At 50.2% G+C, this 16,654-nt stretch overlaps 2 protein-coding genes across 8 annotated transcripts; both read right to left on the bottom strand.

Annotated features, from left to right (window-relative positions):
- Positions 1–2,008: 2,008 nt before the first annotated feature.
- Positions 2,009–12,811, bottom strand: TLCD5 (TLC domain containing 5). Of its 6 annotated transcripts, none has more exons than XR_012626193.1 (4): positions 12,680–12,811; positions 6,336–6,535; positions 4,201–5,913; positions 2,009–3,921 (listed from the first exon to the last, which is right to left on the bottom strand). XR_012626193.1 is itself a non-coding variant. In XM_074848627.1 (4 exons), the coding sequence occupies exons 2-3, from the start codon at positions 6,532–6,534 to the stop codon at positions 5,375–5,377; spliced, it is 738 nt and encodes a 245-aa protein (XP_074704728.1). In that variant the 5' UTR covers position 6,535; positions 12,680–12,811; the 3' UTR covers positions 2,009–4,576; positions 5,364–5,374. The 6 variants fall into 6 exon arrangements, 5 of the variants coding, with proteins under 5 accessions (XP_074704728.1, XP_074704729.1, XP_074704725.1 ...); XM_074848627.1 differs by having other exon boundaries at positions 2,009–4,576; positions 5,364–5,913; XM_074848628.1 differs by having other exon boundaries at positions 2,009–4,331; positions 5,364–5,913.
- On the bottom strand, positions 11,266–14,818 carry LOC141933700 (TLC domain-containing protein 5-like). Of its 2 annotated transcripts, none has more exons than XM_074848630.1 (3): positions 14,703–14,818; positions 14,089–14,288; positions 11,266–13,457 (listed from the first exon to the last, which is right to left on the bottom strand). In XM_074848630.1, the coding sequence occupies exons 2-3, from the start codon at positions 14,282–14,284 to the stop codon at positions 12,919–12,921; spliced, it is 735 nt and encodes a 244-aa protein (XP_074704731.1). In that variant the 5' UTR covers positions 14,285–14,288; positions 14,703–14,818; the 3' UTR covers positions 11,266–12,918. The 2 variants fall into 2 exon arrangements, with proteins under 2 accessions (XP_074704731.1, XP_074704732.1); XM_074848631.1 differs by having other exon boundaries at positions 14,089–14,285; positions 14,703–14,801.
- Between the last annotated feature and the right edge of the window lie 1,836 nt (positions 14,819–16,654).

Below are 16,654 nucleotides of genomic sequence, written 5' to 3'. Positions count from 1 at the left end.
GACTGGTTCTCCCACTCCGTCTCTGAAATTTGATTTCTTTGGAAATGGCAGCAGATGTGTTATTTTACTTCCAGCCAAGCCATACAAAGTCTGCAAGTATCAGGAACATACCCATGACTTCCATGAAGCTTAAAACTTTCATCTTTTTTGTCCAAGAAACAGACTTGCTGACAGCACTGGTATTAGTCTAACAGCAGACTCAGAAGACTTAAAATGCTATTCTTTCACATCAGTGCTTGGACTACTGTTGCAAGGGAATAAAGCCTTGAATATCACAAAATTGCAATTTCTTCAAATACAAATAAGGAGTTCAGCTAGAAAGAGAGGGCAGAGGACTGAAAGAGGAGGTTAATTTTACAAATCTCTACTGCAGGGCCATCAGTAGAAGCAAAAGGCAGGCAGCAGGGAAGAAATGGCTTTAAAATAAATAATGGGAAGATAAAAAATGAAATTAAATGGAGGTAGGGGGGCAGATTTCACTCTTTACAGTCAAAGCACATTTGTCCATTGACTTAAGGCTAGATTCTGGTGTATCATTCCTGAAGACATGAAACTTGGAAGACACTTGCAGCTCTAAAGCAAAGCTTCAGAATGCTGCTGTACTTTCTTCTCTGCTTCTGGACTACCTCAGAGGTTAAACAAACCCCCAGCATAAATTACTGCAGTCCCTGAGACCCCCTCATCATGCAGCCGGGCTGCCTGTAGAGTGTAAACAGGCCAGCACCTCTAGCCAACATCTACACAGCTGCTCCCCGGACCTGGAGGATTTTGAGGTAGATTTAAGGGTTACATGCAAACAACTAAATTGGCTTAACTATTTATAGAAAGCAGACTTTTGGCATGCTGGATCTCTGGCAAAATGCTGTGACCATCAGCAAGGCAGACTAGCTGTTCTTGACCAACGCAACACTAACACTCAGGTCTTTCCTGAGCGGGGCTTGGCTACACACAGTTTCGGAGCTGCTGGCATAGGCCATGCAGGCAGAGCCTTTCTTCTGTTCTGGGTCTGTACAGCGCCCAGTGCACAGAAATTCTTCTTGGTGCCTAGGTCTCTTACTGCAATCGCTGACAGCATCACTGAAAAAAAAGCTTTCCTCTCCTCTTATTTTAGGAGCATCCTTTGCTTTTAAAAAGGAGTGCACAACTTTCTAAATCACTTCACAAAGCTGTTCTGTGTGTTGGTGGCTTTCCCAGTGCTAACCTATTGCATCAAGGGCAAAAGAAGCCCCTGTGCAAACAGACCTGAGCCCTGCACAACACCCTCCTGGCAGCTCGCATCTCCTACAGCGCGTTACATGGCACAGTCAGTCCTGCCCAGGGAGCTTTGGGGGGTGAACAGAGCACGATATACACAGCTCCCAGCAGCTGCACAGCCCTGCAGTTTCTCTCTGGCTCTGAAGACAGCTCCCCAGTACACAAGCAATACCTCAGCAGGCCACAGACCAAAGATTAGCACCACTTGGACCTTTGCACGGTGCAGACTTTGGCTCATCTCTACAGCTGCAAGTACCCCCACGCAAGGCAACACTAAATAATGCTAAAACATACTCTCTTCCTATCAGACTTTCCAATGAAACAATTCCCAGGCAACAACGCTTAGTTTATGACTGAGAAGAGCTCATGGTTTATGGTGTGGAAACACAGCAGAACCTTCTCCTTTAGCATACAGGGCATGGAAAACAAAGGAAACATTTTTGCTCCATGAGTCGCCTGAGGATAGGCGCCATGAAAGGCCTGGGAACAAACCTATGGGAGAAATGCACCCTGTTCAGCCAGTCAACAACCTGGAAGCACCTATTAGCAAACACCAAACTACTAAGTACTCCTCAGGACGACCTTGCAAAGAGTGGTGTCTCTGCCTGTTAAATGGTGACAGCTGTACAAGTTGTTGGCTCAGTCCCTGACAAGCACCCACGGACCATCGCTTTGTTCATTTACACTGGCAATGCCGACTCATCCAGCAACACACAATACAACTTAAGAACTGCATCCAAAGAGAGAAAGGAAATTCCTCATAAAATTAAATAATCTTTATTTTATAAAACATAATACAAAGCTTCTACACCATTCACTGGTGGAACATTAGTTGCTATTACACAGTAATTCAAACACAAGTTATTATTTCACACTAGTTCTGCAGTTTCCTTTTACAGTTTGCTCTAGCCACTATGGACTAGCCTGAAGACAGGTCCCACCATGTGCTCCATAGCTTGAAAGTTATACTTCTGGTTCTGTGATTCTATGCTGGAGCCCACTAGACAAGACTACAGGCCTTGCTCTGATACATCGTTGCTAGCTCTACTTCCTAAAGCCACTCCTCATTGCTCTTTTGTTTTCTGGTGTCCCTGCTTAACTTCTAAAGCCTCAGCATTGATCACAGTGCTCTACTTCCAACTATGTTTCCCCACAGTTTGAAGAAGGTGACCACTCAGCCATGAAAAGTGCATGGTCTTTCAAAACATCTTCACACAAGGTGTTTCATAGATGCCTGCAGTTACTGACAGCCTTATTCACTTGGGCAGGTACGGGCTGTACAGCCCCCACAGAAGGGCTGTAACCACGCATTAAGCTGCACACCAAACCTCAGCAGAGGTCAGAGTCCAAATCATCGGGACTGCTCAGGAAACTCTTCTTGGTGGGCAAGTCAACAGCTGCGCTGAGAAATGAGCAGGCTGTTTTCACATACATTTCTTCAGGACTTGCTGTTGAAAGTCCTTATCACCTGGTCAGGCTGGCTGCTGAAACTCTTTCTGGCTCCAGATGTACTGCAATCCTTACTAAGAAAAACCCACCAGACATCCTTTCTTCAACTTGGGAGTCCACCTGAACAAGCAGCAGCACTGCTGATCTTTAGGTGTGCGTCTAGCTTACTCCTTTGGACTCCTACCCGTAAGCACCTCTGCAAAGCACCTTGGGCTCCTGCTTTTGTGAGGCAAGCCAGATGCCAGGAAGTGCCATGTTCAGGTGACAAAGTACTGATGATGGGTCATAGTGGGAAGTGCTTCGCTCAAAGCAACAGCATTTTGCCTTTATACAGCACAGCTTGACACAGACCACCACGCATTCATCAAAGGTGGCTCAGTGTTAACACATGAAAACACTCCACGAGGTAGGTAATACTGTACCCACTTAATTAAGTGGGTAAGCTGAGGCAAAAAGGCTCCTTGACATGCCCAACAGCAACAGAGCTGGGAAAGAACCAGCAAGCCCCAACTAGCCCTTCTTGGCTCCCTTCGAGGCTCAACAGTCGTATCCCTGTGCTGTGCTAAATGAGTCAAGTTTCCTTTTCAGCACCAGCTCACCCATCAGTTGGCTCTGCCCATCTGAAGTGCTTTGGGCTCTCCACGTCTTTGGCTGCAACAGGCAAAGCTCACAGCAGAACCAGCACCTGAGCTGCCCTGGAGGCTTGATGCTGAGGCTCAAAATAAATGATCAACATAATGACAGCAATAACAAAGAAACAGCGCTTAAGAACATACAGTGAAATAAACACCAGAAGCTGCCAACTGGGGGACAGTTTTACCCTGCAAATGGGACCAGAGAAGTTAACACCTATTTTTTCTGCCAGTCAGGTTCATTTTTTTTGCTTAAAAAAGGCCAGATTCTGTGCCTTTCGCTTCTTTAATTATTAGGCTGTAAAATAAGTTTCTCTTACCCTATAAATGCTCACTTTATAATGTGACCCAGATCCAATCAGGGAGACAGAAGTGAATTCAAAGCCCGGGGATCAAGGCATCAATTCAGATGAAAGAGAGCCAAGGTTAGGTCTCTGGCTTGAACAGGGCAGGGGACAGATTTGACGCTGGGGAGCTCTTCCACCTTTAGCCACCATGTTTTGAATATGCATGTTGGCCACTCTTCAACCAGACATCCCAATTTGGATCTGAGGAAACACTCTTGTCGAAACTGGTATCTATGGTCCTGGGGAAAAACATCAGTGCTAGTTTCAAGTGTTTTTCAGTCATCTTTCCGTAGAGCCCCCAGACATTCACCTACCGTACCCCACTACCCCCAAACACTGTGGCAGACTCTGGGTTCAGATACACTGATCTGAATCTGGGATGACAGAAATACACAGCCTTCACTACAAATCAGGTTCTGGCCCCTCTTCCCTTTAGATTGCCAGAATCAGCAACTACAGATTGTTTGCAGATTGCCGCAGTAAAACACTCAGCAGTTACTTATTTTAAAGTTACTTACAGCTTGGGGAGAGTATTTGTCTGACAGTCTCAAGGCATGCCGTTTGGTCTCAGGTTGGCTCCACGCTATGCCTGCATTCGGGCCAATAAGCACAGCAGAGGGAACTTTGGCATTCTGCAGACAAAACAGGGCTTGGCCCATGGGCCAGAAAACCACTTACTGGCAAGTCCTGATGGGGCTTCTCATAATGGAGAGTGTTGGGTCACTCAAGGAGTTAAAAGCAGTATTTGGAGGGGGTGGGGAGAGTTTTAACAGTCAGGGATGAAGAAGAGGGAAAAAATCTGAAAAGCGTTTCACATCAGGGGCTGTGTCTTTGGGGGTATTCACAGAGCACCTAGTCCTGCAAGGCGCCAGTGCTGATTAGAGCTTCTGGACACTACAGAAAAATAAGTTATAAATATGTTATTAAATAAGTTATTAAAAGGAATTAGGGTAGGAAACAACGACCTACCTGAAATACTGTTCTTCCTAGAGTCACACTCTAGCTCAACCACCAAAATAATTTCTCCCAAGGGAAACACAGGGATAATAAACAAAGTGCAGATAACAACCATCATTTTGCATTTATATAGCACCTCTCAAGTAAAGATCTGAAAGTGCATAACACAGATGGATCAGCTCCATCACCCCCAATTTACAGATGGGGAAATTAGGCACAGAGTTCGAGTTATGTGACTTGCCCAAGGTCACATAATGAGTTGGTGGAAGAGCCAGGAATCCCAACTCTGATGAAACACTAGAACATGCTTCTTCCTAACCCTAAGAAGAGTCATTCTAGATGTCTAGACTGTACAGGACACTGAACATGAAGATCTAGTGTTATTTTCTCCTCCCTTCCAATATTCTACCAGTGCTGAAGGAGTTTGCTACTAACATTACTATTTACACCTGCACTGCTGGACTAGTTATGTTTAGTCTGTAAAATTAGCCCTTCTTTCACTCATCTCATTTAGCGTATGCTTATGTACACACTGAGCCAGCCTCTGCCAGGTCAAATACTGCAGGTCCAATGAATCCATGGCATAGCTCCATGGATTTCAGTGGAGTTATGCCAAGGATAAATTTGGCTGCAGAATTTCTAACGTGTGTTGGCTCCTCTCCCGACAGTGGCATTTCAGGCACGATCCCCTCCTTGCCAGACTGTGAACTCGAGGAAGTCTTACTCAGGATCCAGTCAGTGGTTTTTCAGATGTCCGTTAGTTTTCAAGTATATCTCATCACTCCTCCGGCTCCTCCAAGCGTGGTACTTCTTCATGCTCTTCCTCCTAGCGAAGCGACAGATGCTGACCATGAAAACCCAGGAGACAGCGTACATGATGACGCCACCCAGCTTAATGTACCACCTGGGTTTGGGCGAAGCAAGCTCACAGTACATCAGCCAGGCCCCCACTCCAATCCGCACCCCAGTGAAGAGGACCACGAAGAAGAAATCCACCACATCACCTGTCAAACTGTGGTAACATCCCATCTCCTTCAGGAACCAGCGGGCCTGCAGAAGTGGGTTGGTGATCTCACTACCAAAAATGACGGCGTTGACCTCCGTAGCCGACTCCCCGAGTGCCAGAGATGCCGTGATGCCCAAGATGCTCACCAGATGGTGGGCCAGCATCAGGGCACCCTCTGTCTGGAAATACACACACCAACAAAGGTCGAAGAGGAAGTAGCCCAAGCTAAGGCACAGCACGTGTACCTGGAGAGTTGTGTTTGGTGATCCTGAAACATAAAGACACCAGACAGAGCTTTAAAGCGTGGAGGCAACAAGCAGGCAGGATCTGAGACAAGGAGGGAGTATTCACCTTCAGCACTGGCAGGCCAGTATTAGCTTGTACTGATCACAGCTCAGCTGGAGAAGGCAGACAAGTCACAATACTGTAGTTGTAAGTCCAGCAGCTGCACACACGTAATGACCACGCAACGTGATCGCACACTCTGCCAGACGGCAGCTGGGGAGGGCCATTACACTAGCAAAATACAGTACCAGTCTCTCCATTTCTCTAGTACTTCCATCACAAAGCAGCTCAGACATCATTACAATCATCATTCCTCCAGTGGGCTGGATACTGAGGTAGTAGGAGAACCCCACTTTGTGCCATTCACCCACTGGGGGACTTGGGACCACAACTTTCGTTACTTACCAGGGTGACTCATAGGCCAGGGGCCATCAATGAAGCCAATGTAAGCAGAGAGACAGGTAGCAAGGATGCCATGGGTCAGCGTGACCAGCCTGCAGCTCCATTCGTAATTCCGGTGCTTGTAGCGATGGCAGAACCAAGTGTAGAGAGCAAGCCAGGCAAGCAGACTGCAGGCTACCCGCAGAGGCAGGGGGAACAGCATCCTGTCACAGGAACAGAAAGACAAAATGCATCAGAAGCTCTAGCCTTTGGCAGCGTTAGCACAATCCAGTGCAGCATTTCACCCACAACCATCCCAGCGCTGAGTTACTGTGCTGTTTCCTGATGGTGTTGCTTGCTCCTGACAGGTTTTTTTTCTGCAGAAGAACTGCAGTTCCTCTGAGGAAAGGCCTACATCAAAGAAGGGTATTCTTGAAAATTAGAGCAGATTCACCATGTGGCCACCAGCACAAAGACCCCCACCAGTGTCACCTCAGCTGTGGGAAGACACCCTAAAAGCAATGACCTTGTAAGGCAGGGAGTTCCTAGCCTGCTGAACAGAAAACATTCCGCGACTTGGTAAAGCACCTCAGAGGACTTCCCCAACCAGTCTGCAATGCAGGATCTGCTGGGATATGTTTGTGCTCATCTGCACTGCCCGAGGGACAGGCTGAGGAGTGCCGCATTCAGCAACGAGGCTTTGATCCAGAGCTACGCCTGCCCCTTCGTTTTAGTTCCCTGCCCATGTATCTGCATTTGACTGGTCTGCTTGTGTTGCCCCACCTGACCTACTCATCCTGTCATCTTGTTTGCTAGCTTGGTTCCTCCACTCCTAAAACAAAAAAAAACAAGAAAACCCAAAAAACATAGAGTGTCTTGCTAGATCCACTGCTCAGCAATCTTCCCAGTGCAGTGACACCAACTGCAAGTCAAGAGAAACACAGAGGCATTGCCATCACCTGCTACTGAATTTTAACCTCTAGCACTAACACATTTCAAGGACAACTTGGGGAAGAAAAACCTGTAAAATCCCCTTGTTCTCCCCAGGAGAACTTCCAGTGGAACAACACATTAAAGCTCCCTTTAAGTACTGGGAAGCCACTCTAAGGTCTCCCCTGAGCCTTCTCCAGGCTGAACACCCTCAACTCTAGGCTAATACCTTTCCATGTGATATAAGATGTGCCTCATTACTCCTAAGCATTCAGGGAAGCACATCAAAAGAAGTTGAGTCACGCTGGGGGATACAGGAGTTTCCAGTTGCGCAACAGCAAAAGTGCCACTGGTCGTGCTGGTCCCGGCTGGCCAGCGTGCTGGATTCACGCCCAGGGCTGGGGAACACCGAAAGGACTACGCGTGATGAGGAGTCAGAGTTGCAATGCCCAACCTTCCTGTTTGGCCTGTTGCAAGTATTACCTGGGATGACTTAGGAGGATGCGTAAACAAAACCATTACGGCATAATGGGCCTCCAGAACACGGGGAAATTAAATAAGGATGTGATTAACTGCTCTGACCAGGTGTTTCCCTTGACATCCCTGGTACTCCAGGTCCGTACGCATTTAGACTAAGGGCAGATAAGGCAGGAAGAATTCTGATGTGACAAAAGGGATTGACCAGCTGGACAAGGCTGGTAGGAGGAAGACAAATGACCTTTTAAACACTTGGAGGTGTTTTCTACAGCTACTCATGAAAAAAATGTTTCTCCATCCCCTGGAAAGAAAGATGGGGGCCACCTTCCAACCGCACATCAAAGCTTAACATTTGTCATTGCCATATACAATAGATATTGCACCTGTGAACGACGCCTGTCCTCGCACACTGGACAGAGCCACATCCTTTAAAAGCAGCTGTAATTACAGTATCGTTTGTGCCACCAGCAGCCATGGGGACATCAGTGAAACAGGCTCTGCGGTAATTACATGTGCCCGAGACCCGAGTCCAGAACAGCCCCGTTCGCCCCGAAGGAGCTTAAAACCGACACGGGCATCCCCAGCACAGCACCGTTATCTTTTTTTTTTTTTGGTTCAAATGAGAAAATGGAGGCGCCCCGAGAGCTGAACCGCGGCCGCAGCCTGCCCAGCCGAGCCGAGCCCGCCCGCCGCCCTCCCTGCCCGCGCCCCCCCGCCCCGGCCTCGCCCGGCCCCGCTCCTCTCCCGCGGCTCCGCGGGGCCGGGCCGCTCCCGGGGGAGGCGGCAGGGCCAGGCCCGGCCCCTCGGCCCCGCGCACCCACCTGCAGGGACGCGGCTGCTGGGGCCGGCCCGGCGCCTCCCCCGCCCCCGGCAACCGGGAAGAGGAAGCGGCGGCGGCGGCCGAGGGGCACCTGCTGGCGGGGAGGAGGGACGGCAGGGGCGGGCGGGGCCGCAGCGCTCCTCGGGCCCGCGGGAGGCCGCTGACCGCGGGGGTCTGCCGGGGGGTCCGTGCCCGCGGGGCGGCCGCCGGCGGAGCGGGGGCAGGTGCGGGCGCACACACAGACAGACACACAGACACACACAGACACACCCCCCCGGAGCATCGCTGGAGCCCGTGGGCGCAGGAAACGAGCCCCGCGCACCCACGACCCGCTCCAGCCCCCTCGCGTGGCCCCGAGGGCCGCGGGCAGACGCGGCCTTCGCTTCCCTCGCCCCCGGCCAGCGCCCGACGGCCCCCGGACTTGCAAAACCGCGTCAGTGCGGCGCGGGTGGAAGGTGCCGAAGCCCGCGGGGTTCATCGCCCCGCACAGCCCCGGGCCGGCCGCCCCAGCGGGCTGGGAGAGGGCACAGCCCTGCCCTCCGCGGCCCCCTCAGCCCCTGCAGGGCAGCCGTTACAAAACCTCGCAGTTTCTTCTCACTACAAGCATCCAGGGCGAAACCGCATCTTTCCTCTCTCCTGCCTTCCTGTCCATCCACAGAGCAGCAAAATCCAGGGCTTAAGCAGGACACCTAAAGCAGCTGACAAAAACGTGCCTCCAACCAACACACTCCTTTCCTAAGATGCGATCAAAACAATCTCTCACACACAGAAATAGGGTGGGTTTTTCTTTCCTTCACCCTGTCAGGTTTTACCTTTTGAAATAGAGATGATGGGAGTGCCTTGTCCTGCCTCTTACAGCACTTGCAATAAGCCTGTTTGCAACTGGATATCTCTCTAATCTTACTTTTCAAGTTCAGGCCAGGCACAGGTTCCCATTGCTTCAAGATGCTCATCCTTCAGCTATTTCAGCACAACATCCTCACTCATAGTGCATTGGCTTCCCCTCACAAATCTTAGTCTCTTCTTGCTTTCCTCCACCTTTGCTGGACCAGGCACCAGCAGCCTCAGAAACAACTGAGGTGGAGCTGTTCTAATATTTAGGTTAGGACAAAGAACAGTGTTGACACAGAAAGCTGTAGGGCTGATGTTGACTCATAGCACAGAAACTGAGCAGCCAGGCAGAATGACAAAGATGGTCACAGAAAAGCACTCGGAGAGTCCTAACGAGGCAAGGACCACTTAACGCCCGAGGTAAAATATAGAGGAGTTGAGGCGTTTTTTTGTTCCAGATCATCCCATGTGCAAAATTTGCATCTAGTGAGATGCAAGGTGGCAAGTTAAATCACCTCCCGGTGGATTGTACCAGAAGTTAGGTGCAGCTTATACACTAATTTTCTTGTTTGCTTTGTGCAGAGTCAGCCGTTTAAATAGGCAGGCTGAGTGGCGCTGGCTCGTTTTGCCTGCAGATGAACAGCGTTCAGCAAAACAGCTCAGGACAGGAACCTCTGCTAGCAGTTATTTGCACTCTGCTACCCGGTCCAGTACAGCTACACCCTCCCTCAGCAGTACATTCTTTCTTCTTGCCTTCTTTCTGTACCTATTCTAAGGAGAGCTTACAACACTGGAGGGTCACAGAACATATTAGCTTGCCAACACTGGGAAACTTCTCATCCAAAAATCAGCTGGAAAGATACAGGAACTGGAAATACACGAGTCCCATAGCCTTCCTCAGCGATAGGCCAAGACTGATGCTCACTTTTTGTGACTGTAAAAGCCCTCGAGGACATTTGACAGATAAAAATCAGGCACCTATATTAAAAATTACATTCTTTGAAACGTTAGCAAATAAGAAATCCAATGGGATACCGAGGGTGGAGCCAGATGCTTTTCTAGCATCACATTAGAGGGTTTAACACTAAAACTATTCTTAGATGAGACACGGTACATGACCACCTGAGGGCACTTATTCTGCTTTAAATCTCACACAGTAACTACCATCAGTTCTGTTTTGCATCCAAGCTGGGTGCAGTGGGTTACTGTCCCTCAGCTGAAGGAAGAGAGTTTTCTTGTTGGAAGCCAAGCCCAGCCCCACCTCCACTCCAGACAGCAGAGTCCTGGCCCAGCAGTAGCACGTTCTCAGCTGGAAACAGCCACTCAGAGCAGTGGCTTAGGACATCACATAACACCAGAGGTGTTCTCATGCTTTCAATTGCTTCTCCAAAAATAGCATAGACAAACCACCTTGTAACCCAAGCCTTCTAAACTGGTCATTCCTAGGATGAAACGCAGCAACAGAGGCACCTTGTTGCTGCAGAGAAAAAGAGGCAACCTGGGATGCAGACCACGGCCAGAATTTAAGTTATCCCTGTGACCTTGTGTCCATCAAGAGCAAACATCTCAGTTTAATGGCCCATTCTTAAGTTCCCTGTGGTACTGACCATGATTCATTGGCAAGGCAGGTTATGGCCACATTAGTCACAAATCTGAGCTTCAGCTGACTCTCATCTATCCTTCACACCTCAAGCCTGAGCTCCAGAGCACATGGCTCAGTCTGTGCTTGTTTCCCCACCAGCTCACTCCTTCCTGAACTGCATGAAGGGCCTGAGCCAGAGCTTTGTCAGGGATGACTAGCTTTAGCATGCTTAGGCTACACTCAAGCCTGTTTTCCTCAGCATTAACTTCAGTTGCCTCCTTAAGACCCAGAACAAAAGAACATTACAGCAATCATTTCTTTTTAAAAAGAGAACGTAACTTTATTAGAAGTCTCATCACTCAGGAGTTTTCAGAAGAGCACAGTGACTCTGGCAGGAGTTCATACCTCACAAGGCCAGGCTCCCCAGAGCCATGCTGGCAACCTATCAGGGGTGCAAGGCTCCTGCTTTTCTAAACATAGTAGCCTGCTAACTTGCCTGGATTCACAGCTGCAGTGCATTCAGAGGGCATGTCAAAAGTTAATTCATGGAATTTTTTAATCTCTCCAGACACCTTATTCTAATCCCCAGCCAAGGCAGATATCTGCCCTAACCAGTGCCAAAGTCAGTGAGATAAGAGGCACGGAGGAGCTAGTCAGGCTGCATCCCCCCCAGCAGCTGTGTTCCCACTGCTCCCCTCCTTCACCTCTGCAGCAGGGGTGACACCTCACTTAGGCAAGAGCCACACAGGCCGTTTCAGGGGCTCTTGAGCTCCTCTAAACAAGGTCTTTGAAAGCAGCAAGGAAAGGCAACCAGACTTGCTAAGCCTGAGGGCAACACAAGGCCATTTGTCTCTTAGCTGTAAGCCAGGCTTTTATGGGAGAGTAAATCTCAACTGCAGCCTTAAGCAGAAGGAAATTCACATTAAAACCCCAGGGGAAATGTCAGAACACAATTCTGAGAGGTAAAGAAAACAACAGAACTGGTCCATACTCTGAGACCTGCTGGTATGGAGCAGATGTTACACTGAGATCTGCCTAAACATCACTGTCACCCCTGGAAATACAGTCACATATTAGACTTGTTAGCCATGCACTCAGCTGAAGTAGCTTGTAAAACAAGCCAACCTCAGGACAGAAAGAGCATCCAGAGAGGGCTCTTCTCTACCATCTCTCACCCACAATATGCCTGATCTTTTTTTAAAGCAATCCAATGCTAGGTGAACACCCACTTATGGGGTTTACTGGCACAAGTCTAATTCTTGACTCTTGTTTGCAAGGGCCTGAGTCAATCCCAGTGAAGTCACACTGCTCTGAGATCAGTATCTGCTTGAATGCAAGTATTTAAAAACAAAAAAGAGAAATGTATCATTAAAAACAATGAGGTAAAACATTACCTCACCTCAAGTACCACCACTTCACACACTCAAAGGACAACTCTACTATAACCTCGCAAGCACAGGAATCTTGTTCAGGGGCTTGCATCCAAGTACTTAGTCAAGCGTGTTGTCCAACTCCAGGATTAAGGGAGAGTGAGGCTCAGTAAATCTTTGCTAGGTCACACCCCTACCCAGTCCCACTGGCAGGAAGATGGCATTTTTCAGAATTCATTTTCTGGCTCTACACTGTAAAATAATTCTACCTCCAAAATGATTACAGAACATAGAGACTGTGCAATTATTGGTTGCAGACTGAATAGGTCTGGCATTGCCACCTTCCTTGAGACTGTACCATTGCTGGAGAAGTCAGGGAATGAGAGTTCAGTAGATGTGCCAGGTTCCTCAGATTTCCACTCAAACTCCTCTTCTGTCAGCTTCCCCGCATTCCTAGCACGGATTCATCTCCTCCAGGGGTAGCGGACCACTGCCAGTGCCAGAAAGTCAATTCTACATCACTTTTAGGAGTTCTTTTCACAGGAATAGGCCTCAGTAGCAGGGATCCTAGCCCAAAGGATTGTCATCCACAACTCATTAATGAGCTGCCAAGTGCCCATTAGTTTTCACAGGTGCATTCATACTCCTCAGCCTCGTCCAGGAATGGTACTTTTTCAACATTTTCCTCCTGATAAAGCGGCAGATTTCAGCCATGAACCCCAAAGATACGATGTACATGGCCAGGCCTCCAGCCTTGAGCAGCCAGCTGGGATCAGGGGATATCACCATCGCGTACATGATCAGAGCTCCTCCCCCAATTCGCAGCACCAGGAAGAGGAACACAAAGAAGAAATCCACCACCTCTCCCAGGAAGGTGTGGTAACACCCTATTTCCCGCAGAAACCAGCGGGTCTGGAGCAGTGGGTTGGTGATCTCGCTAACAAATACAACAGCATTGACTTCCGTAGCAGACTTCCCGAGGCCCAGCACCATGATCATGCCACAGATGCTCAGCGTGTGATGGAACAGCATTAGGTCCCCCTCTGTCTGGAAATACAGGCACCAGCCCAGGTCAAAGATAAAGTAACCCAAAGTCAGGGACAGCACATGGATCTGAAGAGGTGTGTTTGGTGAACCTGAAAAGAAAGACGTACATAAGCCTGGAGTCTTAATTTAAGACATTCTTCTGCTATATGGAGCAATACAGGTTGTGAGTGTGTCTCTTTCCTCCTTAGTTTCCAGCCTCATCCTATGGGCCAGGTGCCAGGCTGGAAGCTTGGACGTCTGGTTCTGCTCTCCCTCCACACTTCAGCCTGCCCTGCAGACCCAGGCAGGTCATCCCATCCTGCCACACTTCTGTTCCTCTTTTTCCTCTTCCTCCCTTTTAGAAAACAGGCATGGAAAGCCTGACCCCATCAGCAGAACTATCTGAGATTTAATGATAGAAAACAGCAAACAAATGCCAGCAGTTATTACACCCTTAAAGATGCAAACAGCACTTAAGTCTATTTTCAACACGTTGCTACACCTAATGCTGCAATAAACTCAAGCTGCCAACCTGAAAACTTTGCATATGTACAAGGATAAACCAACCAAACAAAAAAGAATAAAAAGATTAACAGTGAGAAGCGGTAAGTGCTGGAGAAGAAGCAGGGGAGTTCAATAAATTCCCATCCCAGAAGCATAGACGCAAGAGAACAGACAGCAAAAGCAATCAGCCCCCCACTCCACCACATGACAAGGACATGGGTAAGACTCCAGACATACCTGCATGGGTCAGAGGCCAGGGGCCATCCCAGAGAGCCACGTAACCAGAGAGGCAGGTGACAATCACCCCATGCAGCAGGGTGACCAAGCGACAGCTCCACTCGTGGGAACGGTGCTTGTTCCAGTAGCAGAAGCAGATGTACAGAAACAGCCAGGCACCAAGGCTGCAGGCCACTTCGAGAACGATGGAAACCATCCTGCTAAACACCGAGCGAGGACGTTGTGAGCACGGCAGCCCCCTCAGCAAGGGGCGTTCGCCCAGGCTGCCTGCCTCAGCACCCACCCCAGCCCATCCCAGGGGGGAAAAAAACCCAACAAACCAAACAACCAAACCCAAAACACACACATGAGCAAAAAAACCCAAACAATCCCACCAAAACACGCCTCGGACCCCTCCCGGGAGCACGCTGCCCTACCGCGTCTGGGGACAAACACGATCCCAGCAAGCTCCCCACGCCCCCGAGCCCTCCCCGACGGCCGCTCGCCCCCCGGGGCCCGTGGGGCCGGGACCCCCTTTCCCCGCACGGCACGGGGCTGGGGGGGGCAGCGCGGGCACCCGCAGAGCGGCGGTTCCCCCCGGGGTCACCCCCAGGCGCCCTCTGCCCGCTCCTTACCCCGGGTCCGGGTCTGGGTCTGGGTCCGGCTCTGCGCGCCCGGCCGCAGGCTCCGGGACTGCCCGGGAAGGGAGGCGGCGCCCCGGGAAGCTTTTACCTTCCCTTCCCCTCCCCTCCCCTCCCCTCTCCTCCCCTCCCCGCCCCCGGCCGGGGCAGCTCCCGCCGGGCAGGGTCTCTCTGCCCCCCCCCGCCCCCGGAGGATGCTCCTCATCCCCCTCTGCTCTGTCCCGGGGACCGAAGGGATCCGAGCGGCCCCGCTGCGTGCCCCGGGGCAGGGAGAGAGCCGTGCTGCGGGGGCAGGGCGGGGGGGGGGGGGGGGACACACGGGGCAGGAGAAACAGGGACAGGAGTGTCCGCCGGGCTGGCACCGCCATCCCGCCTCAGCCCGCCCGGCTGGGCGAGCCCCAGAGGGTCCCCGGGCTTTAATTTGACTGAATGTTTTTCTTCTCTTATAAAGGAGAATAAAGTGGAGAATAAAGCAAGGGGGGAGGTGCGCGTGTCCTTTTCTTGCGTTTTAAACAAGCGTCCTGGAGTCCCCTTTCGAGTTCTGTACTGCTCCGGGAAGCAGGGGCCGGGTGGGGGTTTGTGTTGTCCTGTGCTGACTGCGAGGAGGGGAGGCAGAGCCGGGAGCCGGTGACTTTGGGGCAGTTTGGGTCGGGAGCTGGGGAGTGGTGCGGGATGTGCGGGGAGATGGGACACGCAACACGCAGAACAGGGTGAGTGGGCGAGGAGCTGAGCTAGGGCTGAGCACCAGGGCTGGGCAGAGGCAGGGGTGAGTAACCGGGAAAGGGCTGTGCTTCCTCCAAGCTCTGACAGCCAGCTTGTGTCCGTACCATGTAATTTCTGTTTATTTGGTTTGCTTTAAAAACTGTCTGAAGGAGGTTGTGTGACCCAAAGAACCCAAGCCTTCCTACAGCCACAGAACTCGACGCTGAGAGCGAGACAATCACTCGGAGCATGAGAGGCCTCACCCGCTGTCACTTGGCTCTCCATAGGATGTTTCTCTGTGTTATAAAAGCTATAAAAGTAATACATTAAGGTACACTTCTAGTTGGGACTGTAGATTATAGGTTGCTCTTATATTTGAGATGAAACTTCCTTATTTTTCTTTCCTTTGCAGCATTTTGGCCCCCACTCTGAAGCAAGCCCACAGGCTGTGCAGACACTGCAGAAGGGGGTCCCAGTGCAGCTCGGGCACTAGTCCCTGCTGACATCTGTAAAGGTGAGCCTGAACTTAAACCCAGCTACTGAAGGCACTGTTTTGTAGTGTTAGGATCTATGCTAATTCTACCAGGACTGTAAGTCCCAAGGCTGTGAGCATCAGGAATGATGAAGGCACTTGATGAGGGATCATTTGGACACATAGAAATGCTCAAAGTCTCCTTTCAGGCCACAGGAAAAGCTGGGAAGGGCAAGGGACAGAGCCCTGTTCTCCCAGCTTGCACTCACTCTCCTCATAGGTGGAAACAGAGGAGGAAAGAAAGGGGAATGAACAATACAAGAAATTAAACACCAACAGCAAATTGTTAATTTTCCAGCCCTTCCCAGTCTTGCTTGAACTTGGGCACTGCTAAACATCATGGATGTATCAGGTATCCCACCTCCTACCTGGTCTGCACACTCCCTTAGAGCTCTGGAGTTGCTGCAGCAGTTAAGTGGAAAAGTCAGCCTTGATGTCAGTCGTTAATAGGAGTGCATCTCCTATATGCACTCCAGCAGCCGTCAACAGAGAGGGAAGTCAGGAGTATTTGTCCATTTTATTTTCTGAGGGTGACAGTTCAGTTCTCTCTGGCTGAGAAGAGCAGGAACTAGAGAGAGAGGTCTACCTACAGACAGACCATAACTTCCAAAGGCGTATCACGTCCTTGATTTGATTTTGGAGCTGCATGGGATCTGGCCCGTTTCTCCAGAGAACTTGTGAATATCCAGACCACAAACAAAACCAAAAGATA

This window comes from Strix aluco, chromosome 23, assembly GCF_031877795.1.
Source record: "Strix aluco isolate bStrAlu1 chromosome 23, bStrAlu1.hap1, whole genome shotgun sequence".
NCBI classification, from domain to species: Eukaryota; Metazoa; Chordata; class Aves; order Strigiformes; family Strigidae; genus Strix; species Strix aluco.
The sequence above is the reverse complement of the archived record's forward strand: the minus strand, read 5'-3'. Positions and strand labels throughout refer to the sequence as shown.